The sequence below is a fragment of the Corvus kubaryi genome, unplaced genomic scaffold, assembly GCF_017639235.1.
Source record: "Corvus kubaryi isolate FWS band 111438036 unplaced genomic scaffold, C.kubaryi_AGA036_p1.0 78, whole genome shotgun sequence".
Classification (NCBI taxonomy): Eukaryota; Metazoa; Chordata; class Aves; order Passeriformes; family Corvidae; genus Corvus; species Corvus kubaryi.
The window spans coordinates 9,393,178-9,409,898 of record NW_024582065.1 but is presented as its reverse complement, the minus strand read 5'-3'; the positions used below and the strand labels follow the sequence as shown (position 1 = coordinate 9,409,898).

General features: G+C 43.2%; 1 protein-coding gene across 3 annotated transcripts in view; it reads right to left on the bottom strand.

Moving 5' to 3' along the window:
- Positions 1–874: 874 nt before the first annotated feature.
- The window catches only part of LHX2 (LIM homeobox 2), a 33,967-nt gene continuing 18,120 nt past the window's right edge, over positions 875–16,721 (bottom strand). For all 3 annotated transcript variants that reach the window (XM_042052602.1, XM_042052600.1, XM_042052601.1), the window contains exons 4-5: positions 10,588–10,793; positions 875–4,049 (exon numbers count right to left, since the gene is read on the bottom strand). In XM_042052602.1, coding sequence (XP_041908536.1) covers positions 3,762–4,049; positions 10,588–10,793 — 494 coding nt within the window. In that variant the 3' untranslated portion in view covers positions 875–3,761. The remainder of the gene's footprint in view (positions 4,050–10,587; positions 10,794–16,721) is intronic.

The following is a 16,721-nucleotide window of genomic DNA, read 5'->3' as shown; positions in this document are numbered from 1 at the left end:
AATTTCTACCTATAGGCCTGTCAGTATTTGCTGCTTCAGTGGGAGTAATTTTTGGGCTGGGCTCTGTCTCCTCGACATGGACAGGTCTGATGCTGGTAGGGGTTTGGTGTGTGTGCTCCCTCTGTGTGCAGCAGGGTTTCACCTGCAGCCTGTGCAAAAACAGGTGAGAGGGACTCAGAAAGGCACAGGCCATTCCACTGACTTCTTTCAGTCACCTGGACATCTTTGCCATCATCACACCTAAGGACAAAGCCTGATTCTTATTTTGATTTGTGTCTTTTTCTCCTTTTCTTTTAGATGAAGATTGTTCTTACAGGTGCCTACGCTTCCTTCCAACAGACAAAAAATAGAAAACAGTTATAGGAAAGTGGCCTCGTTATGTGGGGTTTTTAAACAGCCAGGAGGAAGAGATAGTTTGAAAACCAAAATATCTTGGAGGCACCCGCTGCATCCATAGTATATTTGATAAATTGACTTTTGCTTCCAGGGCACACATTCAGCTTCTTCATTAGTATAATGATCCTTGGTCTTCTCTTCCCAAAATTAGATAATTTGAATAAAAAATAAGTTTTATGAAATGTAGCCATTAATAGAGTCAATAAATTTTAAGCTGTGATTGCATATCACTTGCAGCAATCCCATCCCTCTCTGCTGTAGATCAAAATATATTCAGCACTCTTAAAATCAAATGTCCTTTCTCTGTTTGACAAGAATAATCCACTGTGCTGGTGAGTATCAAGTTGACTTGAAAGTTTTTCTAGTATGTAATCCCCTCTTATATTCTGTATTACGTATGAACTCAAAGACAAAATATCTGCATTATCTTAAATAAACTAGGTAAAATGTATTTCAAAAAGCTTCTTGAGTCAAAAAGTAGCAAATCATTGTATGTATTTCCATATTTGTATAGTTTCATTATATTCTTGTTCTAAGTTACTATTAAGTCTCTTTCATATTTAAAAAATGAACTACACACCTACCATGCAAAATGTAAAGAAGTATGTTCAACTAGTTCAAATTAGATATACAGTAAAAATACACTTCCAAAGAAATATCATTTCCATTTTTGTTCATGTTTTTAACAGAATTTCAGACTAATACATCAAATGTGGAACTGTACAAGAATGTGAAGAAACATTAGGATTGCAGTAGTAAAAAAATGTACAGCATTCAAAACCAACAAGCTCTAAACAACCAAACAATACCACAGGATTGAAACAATCATGGGGACAACATAGGTCATCGGAGCCAGAGTGAATCCTAATGCACCTACATAAAGACCCTACATAGAATATTGTCTCTTATTTATATGCAAAATCCCTGATTTGATTAAACCAGACAATTTCTCTAATTGTCTCGTATAGGTTTCAGATAAGATTAACATGAGAGTATTCCCCTTCATGAAGGTCAGGTGTTTGAAAAGGCAATATTGAGAATTGATTTGAAAGGTATTTCCATCCACGTGGATTCAGGTAGTTAAGATACAAGATCACAAATAATAGCAGTACAGTTTTAAAGAACCATTGGAATTGTTCTCCGCTACATTTGCCGTAACACTTCAGATTTCAGGATTCAGAATGTTTAAACTGTTTACAGGTTAATACACTGGGTTTTAATTATGGGCTGTAACCATTTAATGGTGGACCAAAATTGCCTTTTAAATCAAGAAAAGATCCAGCTAAGCATGTAAAAAAAAAAAAAAAATCTCCAAGGTGATTGACAATGAACAAAACATTACAAACAGCAGAATCTCCGTGTCAGAACAGCTTTGAAAGGCAGATATGTATCTATTACAGTCCACCAACCAGCACAACATCCTTATTAGACATTTGGATTATGAGGAAAAATGTCCTGGATAAACCTGTAACATTTATAAATTCAACATAAATTGTCTTTTTTAATGTCTCATCACTGTGCATAAACTCAACGGACTCTGCCACCCCTAGGTTTGGTGACCAGACCTCAATCCCTCTCACGGATCTCAGCTAGTTCCCATCTTTGAGGACTGTCTCGCTTTACTCATAGCTCACCCGTGGGGTTTTTTAAGATGAAGTGTAAAAAAGGTTAATAAATGACCTAATTATGTCAGCTTTTCTATCCCATAGTCCTCATGCTCTGAAATCTCTCCCTGATCTCGATAGGAATTTGGCTTGCACAAGAATAGCCAATTTGCAGCTCAGAAAACTGAATAAATGTAGCATTTTAAAAACCAAAACATTGTTAGGAAAGAGTCCAGCCTACAAAACCATCTTCAATGCCCTGAGAAGGGCAAAGAACACAAATCTTGGCATCTACTTTGCTGTTTATTTGGAATAATCTTTTGGTAATTCTGATCCAATGGGAATGAGGGATTAGTTTTAGAGAGCTGGCCAGTACAACCCAACATCTGACTGAAAGAACTGATTGGAACAGGTTTGAAAAGGATCAACCATCTGCATCTTATGTACCACTCCAAACCTCTAAACTTACTGGGCAAACAGCATAGTGTAGACTCGTTCTTATACATATTTAAACTTTGCTGAGGTATTTCTTTTATTACAGAAAAGCAACTTTAAAAACAGTAGGAAAAAAATGCAAAATATGAGTTATATTCTGCAGAGATTTTTGGGGAGAAGGAATTCAATTGTATTGAAAGGTCCATAATGATTAAAGGAATAACCACTTTTAGTGTCAATAATATATTGTTCCTTGGCTTTTTATTCCTTCAAAACATTAGAAAAAATGCAAGGCTGTGACTTTATAAAACATAATTTTGCCTCAACTTTGCCCACCAGTGTTGTAAAATAACCTGAAATACTTCTGCCTTTTTCCTAGGGCAAACCTTTCCCAGTGTCCACCTCTGTGATGGACCAGCTGTGGCCACACAGCTGTGGGACCCCTGCTGGCCTCCTCCAGGACATGGGACAAGCCACAATCTTGCACAAAAGCAAGATTCATACATGCTGGTCAAAGTCAGGTTTCCTTCACGTGGCGAAATTAAGTATAGTTCTTCTGTTTGAGTTTTAACATTATCTGATAACTTCTACCTGCAACTAACATTATTTCTCTACAATGAAGATACCTAGTCTGTTGTACAAGCTGGATTTCTCACCCATATATGCTTTAGGAACCAGAGGGATGTGTACATCACATTTAGGGTTTTTCCTAGGCAGACACTGTGTTTGAAGTGCAGTTTTCTAACCCTTTTAAATCCAGTCAGCCTACCTTGATTGTGACACTAATGTTAAACGTAATTGCAGCCATTACCAAGTAGTTTCCATAAGTGGTTTTATTACTGGTTAGATTTTACAAATTCTGGTATTCGAACAGACTTCGACCTTAAAATTCTAAAACAACAAAGCAACCAATGAAAGGCTTAGGACTATTCAAAGTAACAAATTCTTTAACATTTTTGCCCTGGTCATAAATATACAGAGAGAAAAAGAGAGAAGTGGACATGGAATCCAAAGAATGTAGATAAAACAGTATATAAGGCACATGGCAGTCTTTGAAAATACAGAAGCTTTAGCCAACTTAAATTAATTGCTGTTTCCCTTGCTCAGTCCACAAAACTGTACAGTTACACAAATGTTGTGTTGCAATAGATCTTCCAAGTTATTCTTCAGTCCATACTCCGTAATACCAGAACACTACTTTTCCTTCGGTTTTTTAGGAGAGATCCTAACTGTGGTTAGTCAGTTGCTCAAAGCCTCTATTAAAATACACTTGGAATTTCAGCTAAGAATAATTTCTTTTTTAAAGAAATTATTAAGAAAGAGTCATCAGAAAAGATTTGTAAGAGTTGTCTGTGAAGGACTTCGAGATTCATGAACCTCAAGACTTCCGGGCACTGATGTCAAGACCGACGTCACAGTTGGCATAGTAGGATTAGTCAAGTCCGTTAAAGTAGTGGGAGTGCTGGATGGACTCATGGAGGCATTGGATATTTCTGAGGCAGGACCTGAGGGGGTCCCTGCTTGGAGTGTTGAGTCTGAAGTCTTATCCACCCCTGTGTTTTCTTGACGTAAGAGGTTCCGTCTGAATTTGGCTCGAGCATTTTGAAACCAAACCTGAAATAATTTAATATAACAGGGTAGCATTTAAAGACCTGCAGTGTTTAAAAAAGCAAAAGCATATTCACAAATTCATCAGTGCTGGAATTGGGAAAGATGTTTTTACTGGTAACATATTAGAAAAGTAGTCCTAGCCATGAGAAGCGGCTTCTGTCTGCAAAATATTCCTTCTTCCCTCTCCTTCAATCCCTGGAAACAGTCTGCCTGGGCCAGGAGCGGACTAAGGACAGAGGATGGCACTCTGTCTGCACAGGGCATGTGAAAGGATGCTGAGAAATTTGGCAGCGTGCAGAATCCTCGACAGCCCTCGATCCCTGCAGCATTTGTCTGGGTGAGACAAACACCACTCACCTGATGAACACAAAATCAGGAGTTTCCCCCCTTGTATCTCATGTCCATCTCCCACCAAAGTGCTGCTGGCACAGCCCAGGGCACCCTGCCTTCCCATGGGCTCCTGCTCACCCAGGAGTTCCCTCACATCCCAGTGCCTGCAGTGCTCCCCTCTTCTGAAAGGACTGTCCCTCTTTCTTGCTCTTCTCTTATTCTTTCTCAAATGCTTCAGCTTCCTTCACCTATGCCTGTTTCCTTTATCAAATGTTTTCAGTACTGGAATAATGTTGGGAAAAGGGGCTGGAAAGGTATTAAAGACCCACATTGCATCACAAACTGTGATTTCAGTAGGAAAAGCATCCACGTAGAATTTTTTCCAAGGTTTCTACTTCTTGCATTCTTTGATTATCTGAGTGAAGGACAGGGAAACTGAGTGTGTGGGACTCCTGAGGACTCAGCAGCCCGTGCTCCTGGCTCCAAAGCTGCCTGGCCCTGCCGCGGGATGGGCTCTGAGCCGAGTGCCGGGAGGGAGGGAGGCAGCGCCGCAGGAATGTGGGCAGAGCTGGGGGTGCTCCCACTGCAGTCACAGCTGATGGACCTGCCTTGGCTGCTTCACCTCTCTCCACCTTTCTTCTCATCTAGGGATGCTCCAGCTGCAAGTTCCCCCTATTGAGCACTCTTCCTTCCCTGGAAAGCTTTCTCCCCCAGCCAAAGGTCTTTAATGTGCACACCCTGTCTCTCACACTCTCTCCAGGGAATGCCACAAGGAAATAATCCTCAGGCACAAATTCAAGGGCCACACATAAATCACATCCCTACACGTCCTTTTTTCTGAAAGCTCAGTATTTTAAGCCAGTTTATGCTGTCACTTGCTTTGTTAAAACGCTTCATTTAAAGGCTGTTTATCAGTTTCATGTACAAAAAGAGAAGTTCTCCTAAACCAGCACAGGTAAAAATATTCTCATGATTTTATAAGAATCCAGTATAGCAGTAAATCTGCTACAGACCAGCAATGTGGTCAAAAAGGGGCAAACCCCAAAGTGATCCTTTTGCCTGACACATTCCCAAGCGGTGTCCTCTTGTGGGACTGCTCAGAGCCCCTCGAGTGCAGGGGCTGTGAGTGAAGCCAATCACTTTGTTCTGGTCATTTAAGTCACAAAGGCTCAAGCCAACTGCTCAGGAATGGCAAAAACAGCAATTGGAACTTTTACAGGATTTTTTACCTTTCAGTAAGAGATCATTTCTATTTGTTCCACAAAATAATTTCGTGGTTGATTTCTTTAAAATACCTTCTGGCAATTGTATAAAGGATAACAGCTGTGAAATGGAGTTTGGAGCTGGCTGCTGTCGCTATGTGTGTTCACGTAGCCACAGCATAATTAAAACAGAACAGACAAACCACTTGGCCAGTTGTAGATACACCTACTGCTGCATAATTTCACATTTGTGTTCATTAAAATACCCGTATTTTTATATTCAAATATGACAAACATTACACTGTTCCTAAGTGTCCAGCTGCTCCTTAACCTTACCAGGGCAAGAGGCTCTATGGTATTTTTTGGAAACATGTAGCATGTAAAGTGAGCAAGATTCTTGGTTTTTATGTATTTCCCTTTATCTTCCATTAATATGAAAACCTGAGCTCAGCTGCCCTTACCAGTGAGCACCTACACTGCTTTCAGGAGCTGCACATATAACATGGTTCATTGTCTCTTTATTAGTGGTAATCCATGTTAGACATTGAAAATATCACATAATCCTGCAAGTATTACCCAAAAATAGAGATTATATGACTGCTTTCACTTCCTTCCCCATTTGAATATTGTCAAGGTTAATCAGTTAATAGTTATAAGGTGCTTTAAAATTGTATAATAATAAATATTTGTATTATTACTGAAAATACATCTAATTATTTGTTAATTTGAATTCTGAAAACACCTTTTCTTATCATAGAAAGGGATAACATTTTTATTGCTGTAGTGACGTTCTGGCATGTGCTTAAGATCTGACATCCCAGCAAAGCCTTCGTGTAAGAGAGTGGTGAGAGAGGAGCAGCGCTGTCCCCTGAGCTGTGGGGCTGCCCCTGCCCGTGGGCCTGGCCATTATCCCAGTGGGGACAGCAGTGGGCAGGGCTGGAGCCGGGGCTGCCCCACCACAGGCCAGCACAGCCAGCTGCCTCATGGGCAGCTCAGGCCCTGCACCTGGAAGGGCATGGCAGAAATAACCACCCAGACATACAGAACTGAAAGAATCCTTCCAGAAGGACTTATCTCACATCAATTACACAATTCCTTCAGGACTGAGGAATAAACAAAATCATTGGGAAGTATTTAGTGGGTTTCTGTCCAACTGTATCAGTACAAGGCTGAGCTATTTCAAATCAAAGGAGGAAATACAGACCAAAACTCCCAGTGAAAAATAAAAAGCAGCTGCAAGACCCACCGCTGCTGCTCCCACACTCCGGTGAGCCAGGCTGGATGCGAGGAGCTGGGCACTCGGCAGTTAGGCGGAATAATATTTACTGAGGTGAAAATATTGCAGTCCTTCTTCAGTGATCTGTGCAGCAAATTCTTTGTCTCCACCAAGTCAAATAGGAAAAAAATAACATCTCCATATTATAAGGGAGTGTTGAAAATAAACACACCAAGTGTTGTGAGGGATTTGGATACCGAAGTTAATGGGATCATCACCTTAGACAACTTTATTTTCTGGTTTGTAACACCTCCATTGCTGCATCTGTTACATATTAGCTGTGTGAACAGCTTCTGCTAAAACAAATTTTTAAACCAAATTTCGCTCATTCACACAGCTACCTAGAGACGTTGAGGTTCTCTGAATTTCACTAACTAGTGAGTGGAGAAATAAAATATAGAGGATGTAGCACCACAAAGCAGACTACATTCACTCATTGCACACACATTGTGATTACTCTGCTGTAACTAGCAACTGTACAGTCAAAGAGATGTTTAAAGAATGGGAGCTCGGGAAGAGCCTGCCACCTAAAGCAAACCTTCACCAAAGGGCAGCACAGATCCCCACATGGGATGGGAACATTTTAGGCTTGTTGACTACTGGAATCTGGACCAGCAAAGTCCAAACGCATGCAGCGATCTTTGCAGGGTTCTGGTAGCGATTTCACTGGGGACTGACTCAACAAAAAATAAGTGGTGTACAAGACACACACTGAAAAATGATGCTTTGTGTTCCTAAAGTGCTTTGGCTGTGGATAATCTTAATCCAGCCCCCTGGGGAGAGAAGAGGTACGTACCTATAGCTAACACACCATACCTCCTCAGGGCTATCTACTTCCACCTTCCTTTTCTAAACTCACAGAAAGAAAGATCAGTTCCCCAAAGAGCAGTGTTTATGCCAGTTAGGTTAGTTAGCTCACAATTAGCCGGGGCCTTTAATTACAAATGATAGCTTACAATAAAGGGCTTGTGTTCCCCAGCTGTAGTACAAGAGATACATGAATTAAATTGCAAGTGTAAACTTAAATTGGAAGGAAACAAAATAAAAATAGGTGTTAAAAATATAAATAAGTTTGCTATGATTCTAATGTGGCTACTTCAGGAGAACAGTGTGCATTATGAAAGCATTGAAGGAAATGAATTCTGAGAAGCAGAATGTTACATTTCCAGGCCATCCCACCACTGGACATGTGCAGCTGGTGACAAATTGTATATAAAGCAAAGACATCAGTCAGGACTTCCAACTCCAGTATCACAGATCATTTGGAAAATCCTCAAATTCTCTGCTCATCTACAAAGTCCCCTCATTACATGTCATGTGGGGCTGTCTCTACAGCAAGGGCACTACAGCTGTTCCCTAAATCATCAGGAGCTCTGCTCTGTGTGTCTAGGAAGTTCACTAGTTTCACAAGAGAATCTTTCTCCCTATCTGCTGCCCTGAATTTTCCCTTAAAATACATTCTATGAAGGGTATCCACAGAGCCAGGATCCTTCACTAGCTGAATGGAGATCTGAACACACAGAAGATCCAACAGCTCACAAACACCTGATAGGGAGTGTGGCAGAGTTCTGGTTCCTGGCAAGTGTGCCCGTACACCTGCGAGTCCCAACACCTCCGGGGTGTGGGACAGACCAGTGCTAATGATGCTTGTTTAGATCAATAGTGCCAGTGAATCACTTTGTGTTCAGTGACACAGATGGAATGCCAGCCTTTCTGGCTCCAAAGAAATAACAAGTGACACTGTCTCAGTAACCAACATCGTGACGAGCTTTCCCAGCAAAGAGCAACCCTGAAACTCCTATGGGTGAACCTCGTTGTTTGAAAAATGGCCACTCACAGGTAGAGATAAGCCAACTAGGCACAAGGGTTCTAAACCATACAAAATACAAGTTTGCGTTCTCATGGCCCGAATTAATTTTCAAACAAAACATCCATGACTACAGAGTGCTCATAACAGGCAGGAAAACTCAAGTGATACCAGACAAAAAATCACTCCAGGCTGTTTTCTGGAATTGCCTCCAACAGCATCATCCTCAGGGTACAATCCTCACCACCAGCTTTTACCTTCCACCACTGTAGCTAAAGGAGCCTGGACATAAAGGAGTATTTAACTCTGAAAGTAAAAGAAGTGAAACACCAAGCACCAAAATGATAACAAAACTTTGGTGGAATTGTAAAGTTCTGCTACAAACAAAAGAAGAGCCACAAAGCACCTTAAAACTGCAAATTGCGACATGTCTAAGATGGAATGAAGAAGCAATGAAGAAACTGAAAGAGGAACAGAAGAGTAATAGGTTAGAGTCCAGTTTTGGAGACAAGGAAATACATTCTGAATAGGAAGAAACAGAGACAGTAACTTGGAAAAAAGATGCAAGGAAAGACCCGTTCAGTGAAAATAAAAGAGAGAGATGGAAGTCAAAGTTGGTGTGGAATGACAAGAGAGAAAAGAAGGATGATCAAGATAAAGACACTTCCTAGACATTGATGTTCAATTTCTCAGGTAATTCAGGTGTGAATGGACAGACCTGGTATTACCAAAGTGTCTAAATTCTGACAATAGAGGAGAAGGGTCAAACTAAGGACAGACCAATGCAGTAAAGTATTTCAGCCATGTGTGTGGTTTAAGGACAGTTGCTGTGAGACACCACACCAGGTGCTAGGATGTGCACTCTCTGTCAGAGGAATCTGTTCCTCCACAGCAAATCAGCCTCAGAAAAACAAACCAAATCCAGCTATGAGAACGTAGCCACAAGAAATCATTACGTATGGTTTGTCATTTTACTGGGAAGCCTACAAACCTTTGTTCCTTCTTCTGGTTGGTGTTAACTCTGTAAGCTCCAGGATCCCTCCAGTGAATTCAGTTTTCCTCAATAGTTTTTGTCTCCTGCCCTTCACTTGCCTGTGACTTGTGAGCTGTCCACGATGCTTCCCAGGACTGGGCTCGCAGCCCTACCTGTCTCTAGGAAGGTCACAAATCCTTTTTCTACAATTAAGATCCATTTAAAACTTTCAGCAATAGATCCTGGAATGCTGTGGCTCCTACATGCCCAAATTTATCTCTACATATAGGCATTTGGGTAAGTGGTCATTAAAACTGACTTCTTGAGTCAGAACTATAAATTAAAATGCAGCTGAATCAACTAATACTGTTCCCTTTCCTCCCCACAAAAGCTCAAATGGAGTGTGTTCCCACGAAGCAAGAAAAAGTACTTTTAAAGTGCAGTTTTGTTTCATTCTAAGTTACTAAACTATGAATAAAAATGAATTTTTGAAAAATTTCACTTATGTCCGCTTCAGTTATGAAAGAAAATCCCTCCTCCTTGTCCTGATAAAATGAATTCAAACTGTAGATTAATTTCTTACAAAGGTAAACATTGATGTGTTTTCTGAATTTCTAAACTAAAAGCTCTCTATTTACAGTGAGCACACTAACTAAAATAAGTCACTTTTTTTTTACAGCAGCCTGGAAGCTAAAACATGCAGCAGAATTAAAGAACTCCAGGAAAACAAGCAGGGCCCCAAACGTTCACAACTCTCACAAAAAATTAGAACCCAAGTGATCTACTTTAGAGAAATTGAAAGGAAATAACTCTTCTCATACTTTCTGGGAATTAACTTAGTCTCAGAGAAGGTACGAATGATTAAGAATAGCTTGAAAACCAGCAAAACCCATGGCTTTTCAATTATAAAATTGATTTTTTGATTACTTTCCGAGGCAAAAGACTGCTCTTACCTGAAGAACTCTTTTGGTGAGGCCGGTTTTCTGAGCTAGCTGTTTCAAGTCCTTGGCATCAGGATTGTGGTTAATAGCAAAGTATGACTTCATTGTCCGCAGCTGGTGGTGTTTGAAGGACGTCCTCATGCGCTTTGTTTTTTGATTGCTGGGGTATTGCTGGTCTCTGTCCAAGTGGTCACCATCGTTTTCATTGCAACTTAAAGCTTGAGGCAACAAGAGGAAAAGGCTTGTAAATCTTCTGCTCCACAACCAACATTTTTTTCCAATTTCCCTGGGTGCAGCAATTAAACAACACACCACAGCATGTACTGGTACAAGCCCTACCTGCCTTTGCTCCTTTTCATGGATTTGTAGAGCAGTTTAGTTTGGAAAAACCCTCTAAGGTCATTGTGTCCTACCATTAACCCAGCGCTGCCAAGGCCACCACTAACCCACGTCCCCAAGTGCCACATCCACGTGACTTTGAAATCCCTCCAAGGGCAGGGGCTCCACCACTGCTTTTGGGGAAGAGATGTTTCCTAATATTCAACCTGACCCTCCCGTGGTACAACTTGAGGCCATTTCCCCTCAACTTGTCCCTGTTCCCTGGGAACAGAGCCCGACCCCCCCGGCTGCCCCCTCCTGTCAGGGACTTGTGCAGAGCCACAAGGTCCCCCCTGAGCCTCCTTTGCTCCAGGCTCAGCCCCTTTCCAGCTCCCTCAGCCACTCCGGGGGCTCCAGCCCCTTCCCAGCTCCGTTCCCTGCCCTGGCCATGCTCCAGCCCCTTCAGTGTCTCTCCTGCCATGAGTGGCCCAGAGCTGCCCCCAGGACTGGAGGTGCCCCAGCAGCGCCAGCACTGGGGCGAGCACAGCCCAGGGGCCATTGGCCTCTTGCCCACCTGGGCACAGCTGGATCATACTTCTGCACCTTCCAGCCATTCCCTTACAATAACCAGTCTGCAAGGACCCTGGCCTGCCCCTCTGTGGCTTTTAAAATGTCAGGTCTGTTTCCTTTTCCCTCCCGTCCACCTCCACAGAACTTTTCCTCCACTTTCTGTGGGAGGACAGTAGCTGTCCTCAACTCTGTAAAGGGTTTTACTGTACTTGGTATCACTATAAATTGCACTGTAACACACAAAGAGAGCTGCACAATACACTCCACTTAAATCTCAGTGGAACAGACTAGTTAAAATCATAATTATTTCCTCCATCAAACGAAACCCTGTAGAGTACAAGGGAGACCATTAAGTGAAACACTATAAAAGAAATAAAGTTTGTGGCTACCAGACAGCAAATTATGACTATAATCTGACTAGCTAAAGAAATAAAGCTGTTAATACAACATATTCACTGGCATGCCAAATGAAAATTTTTAAAATTATTTATATATTTATATTTCCATTTTTAAAAAGTGTTTGCGAATACTAGTTTGAATGATCAATTCTGTCATATCCTTTTGAAATCAAGGAATGACACTGGTTGATACACTTGCAGAAATCAAGCGTAAGAAGAAGGTCTGTGAGCAAGGAACACTGTAAAAATTATCAAGTAGTATTAAATGTTGAATGCCAAGCAAAATAATCTTGTAGACCAAACGTAGTTTTTAATTTATTTGTGCATACAGTAAACCATAGAAAACCTCTTCAAATAACATTGAGGACTGAGCTTAAATCCAATAAAAAAATTAGGGATATAACTGAAAATTCTACATGGCATGCAAAAAATGACAAAAAAAATAGTTTAAAACATGAATTGTTGCTAAGTTTCTTAAACACGTGAACAGGTTTGTTTTCAATTGTCCACTATTGCTGTTTGATTACAACATCTCATGGACCTGTCTTTATAGTGTTACTTGAATTCATGCTGTCCATCAGTGGATCTCAGCCCTAGTGAAAACACACACATTCTGAAAGGCATGTGTTACAAACAGGTTTAGAAAATACACATAAAATGCACGGGTTCCTAAGTAAAGATGCAGGTTCCCTAAGCAGGTTTGCAGTGGCTAGAGTAGCTGCTTTACAAACCTCAGCCTTTCAAAACCTCCTAAGAAGATGTGGCACAATATAGAGCAAGGCCTGCAAAAATTCAGCTCTAAGCCCAAAAGCACGTTTGTTTAACAGATACACCCAAAGTGTCCAAAGCCTCGAACTTCTCTGTGTGTTTCTGTACTCCTACAAATTAAAAAGCAGCTAAAAAAATGGTGCTGTATGTAGAAATGTGTGTGTCTGTGTGCGTGTGTGCGTGCATGTGCATACATTTGTATAAATCCTTTCCAGACCTCAGGATCTTGTGCCAGATTCTGGCCATAAGACGCATTTCTGCTTGTTTTCCTGCGGCATGGAAAACTGCAAGTACCTGAATTTAAAAGGTGTAAGATACTTAAAGGGAGATAGTAACAATGGAGTAGTAATGGAGCTGGATGGAATCTTTCTGGGTTTAAGATCTGAGACTTAGCTGCCCATCTGGAGTCATCCCATGTGCTCCAGTCTCCTTCATAGCTACAATTCCAGATATAAAGGGCACTGGGAGGAATAACATAGTAATGCTCATAGAAAATTCTGTTATGGAAATGTAAAACCAAATCATGCTTCTTTTTAAAATGTACCCAATGAATTTTCAGTATTAGTAATGGAAAAACCTTTGTGCGTCATCTTAGAGGCTTTCAAACCCTCCAAGAAATAACAAGACAGAGACATAGGAGGAAATGCATCAAAATATCTGTCTGCAGGACTGAGGTCTGGTTCCTGTTAATAAGCAACAAAACAAAGCCTAGGGCTGCAAGAAGTTGAATTTTAACATGTCCCATAGAGAATGAGATACATTCAGAATCTAAGGATATAAAACTGATTCTAAACCCGCCCAGAATGGAATGAGGGTGTCAGCTTTTCATCAAACCCTGATAGGACAAGGAACAACTTACTCTTGGAATTTCTCATCATTTTACCTCATTATCTACTAAGTAAAAATAATATTAAAATGACAGTAAACATGTACTGTTTGAGAGTGGCAAAATGTCCTTGTCTATGATGGAAGTTACAGAACAGACTTTGGAAGTGTATGAGGGTGTGTGCTGTTCATTGTCCTGAGCAAGTGGTTTGGCTACTCCCAGGCATCACCCAATATGACATAAACAGTCCTAGTTGGTGCCAATTCTCCTCTTGTATTTGGTTGTGGTGCCTGGCACCATCCTCAAAAGGCTATTTTATTCAGTCTAGTATTATCTGCATCTCTCACAGAATCTGCAATGTCCACGGGTGTTGCAGTCACAGACACACAGAACGGGCCAAGGGTGTAAGTGGAGATTTTAAGAGCTGAGGAGTTTCTGCAAAAAGCATCAGGGTGTAAAACTAACACTGTACATGCTCCTCACGCAACCCTGTGTTTTTCAGGCACTGTCTTCCCTGTTCTTTTGTGGTGTCCTGTGTATCTCCCAAAGGAATTGCTGAACTATCCATATGTAACATTTCCATTCCATCGCAGTAGCTCAGGCTCCTGCTGGGATTTCAGAAACACAATTGGTAGAATTCCAGTCGAATAGAGGAACCTTAAATTAACGAGCATTTCACTTCTATTTTTTGATAAATTCTGAAGCAGTGCCAAGTCTCTTTTTCTGACCCCAGAACGTTTCCAAGGCCCTGTGCCTTTCCCCAGACCCCACACCCAGGCCATTGCCCTCCCACCCTCCGCTGGCACAGCAGTGGCAGCACTTACACCTTCAGCCCCATTTGAGCCACCCAGTCACAGGATGGTGATGTCGATGGACAGCATCACTACATCCCTACAGATTAAGAGGAAAACATTTTGTTTTGATATTGGTAACCGAAATACCCTTTGCAGATTAATGCATAACACCTCCCTAAACCCAACAACAGGAGCGTAAAGCAGGATGTGCCTGTAACAAACTCTGTTAGAGGAGGAGAACTTGGAAGCATTGCTTCACCCTCAGATCACCAGAGCCCCCATTGGCTTGGGATTCGGCAAAGCATGTGCTTAGTAGTTAGTAGGTTGCTAAGGATATGGCACATGAAGATGAGAAACAGAAATTTCCTTTGGGGGAAATTTTGTTCTTAGTATCTTGCGTTTGACATGTTAGATTACACCAAAAGAAAGAAAACTAATCCTGATTCTGAAAGAATGATGAAACGAGACACGTTTGGTGTGTGCATTATCTCTCAGTAGTGGCTCAGGAACATACACCCCTTTCCTTCTGTAATCGGAGTCAAGGGGGTGTTTTAACCTCCTGCTGCCTGGAGAGGGAACTTGTGATTAACTAGACCAGGCAGGGGTGCAGCCGCATTTGTTGTTTGGTCGGAGCTTGTAGAGGACTTTGTGGTGCCCATATCCTCAAAGGGGACAGAAGTGAGACGGAGCCCTCTGAGTGGTACTTGGGACAGAAACAGACATAGTCTTTCTCTTTGAAGGAAGAAGACACTTAGAGAAGGCAGATGCCTGAACTTCTCACCACAGGAATTAAAAGGGGTGAAGCTGTGGCACTGGGAGCGGGCAAGGTACCCCTGGCGGCACTGAAAGGAGCGTGTCTCTGCCAAGCCATGGAGCAACAGACAGGACAGCGCTGCCTCAACCTTGACATTTCAAGAAGCGTCTAAAGGAGCCCAGGCCGAGCATCACAAGGCCGGGACAGAGGAGAATCAGGATTAGAAGCCCTCTTCCTCCGGCCTTCGCCGGCCGCCTCGGACAAAGGGGCTGCGCGTCCCGGTGCCCCCCGGGGCTGCCTAAGGACCGGGCCCCCCCCGGCCGCGGTGCCCCCCGAGGGGAGCTCGGCCCGACCGGGGCTGCGGGACGGGAGAACAAAGGGGCCGGCGAGGGGCGGCCAGGCCCGGGCCCCGCGGGAGGAACCGCCGCCAGGGTTTTTCCCCTCAATTAAGCCAATTGAATGGCGCTGAATGGCCGGTGCGAGTGCGCGGTCAGTTCCTGAGCGCCGCGATTAACCCGGGCAGCCCCGGCCGAGCCGGGCTCCTCGCTGCCCGCCCCGCCGGGGAAAGGGGCTGGCGGCGGGGCTGCAGCGGGCTCCGCTCCCCGGCCCTGCCCGAGGGACCCCGGCCCCGCAGCCGCCGGGGGAACGGGGGGACGCTCCCGGGGCCCCGCTCGCTCTTCGGGGCGGGAGCGGTGCCGGCGTCCTGCCCCAGCCCCGACCCCAGCCCCAGCCCCTGCGCCTGCCCCGGCCCCGACCCCAGCCCCAGCCCCCTGGGGAGGGGCCAGATGCGCCCGGGGACCCGAAAGGTGACCACGGCCCGGGGGGAGGGAGAGAAGGGAGAGAAGCAAGAGGAGGGGGGGAAAGGGGTAAACCCTAATTGTTCCTAGGAAATCTCTGCAAGACCTCCGATTTTAAGATGCGATTCCCATCTGCTCGCTCTGTCACAGTAGTCACAGAGAAGCTTCTTGTGAAATTTTAGTCCCAAGGGAAACGAGGAAGAAAGAGAGATTCGCTCTTCAAAACTTTCCAGGCTTTTCGCATTTTTGTCAGGAAAAAAACCCAAACCACTTTTGACACAGCCACTTGAGAGGGTCAGCTGCAGGCGTCCCCGGCGCTGCCCCGAGCCTGCCGGGACCTGGGTCGGCGCCTCCGCAGCCTCCCCTCCCCCGGCAAAAAGCCGCCCCCAGTCCCAGTTCCCCATCCGCCGAGGACGTCCAGCCTGGATATTCGGTCACTCTCTCAGCGAAGCACTAGGCATCTTCCTGCTAGCAAAGGAAGGAAGTGTTTCTTAATATCTTGGCTGCTCGCACAGATTACGGGTATTTTATCAGCTCGTCGTGCCCCAAGTTTGCGCAATACATCTATCATTTTCCAGGATATTTTAGTGTCTTAAAGGCAGACTAGATACAAATGAATAAAACATAGCAGGCTGTGGGAGGTTTGGGGTCTAATTCACAAAGGGAGTATTCAGAATTCTTTACAGGTGCTTCTGTGTTCAGCAAGCTTTCAGCCATTGATTTACTGACCTAAAAAACCCATCAAACTCCATTCCAACAAGTGAAGGAGGAAATTATGATCACAGGAACACACTTAAAAAAAAAAAGAAAAGAAAAGAAAAGAAAAAGAAAGAGAAAAGAAAGAAAAAGAAATCTTTTTGAAGTTTCAGCATCCTTCTAAGCTATTTTCCACTTGTCAAGCTCTATCCACATCTAAACCCA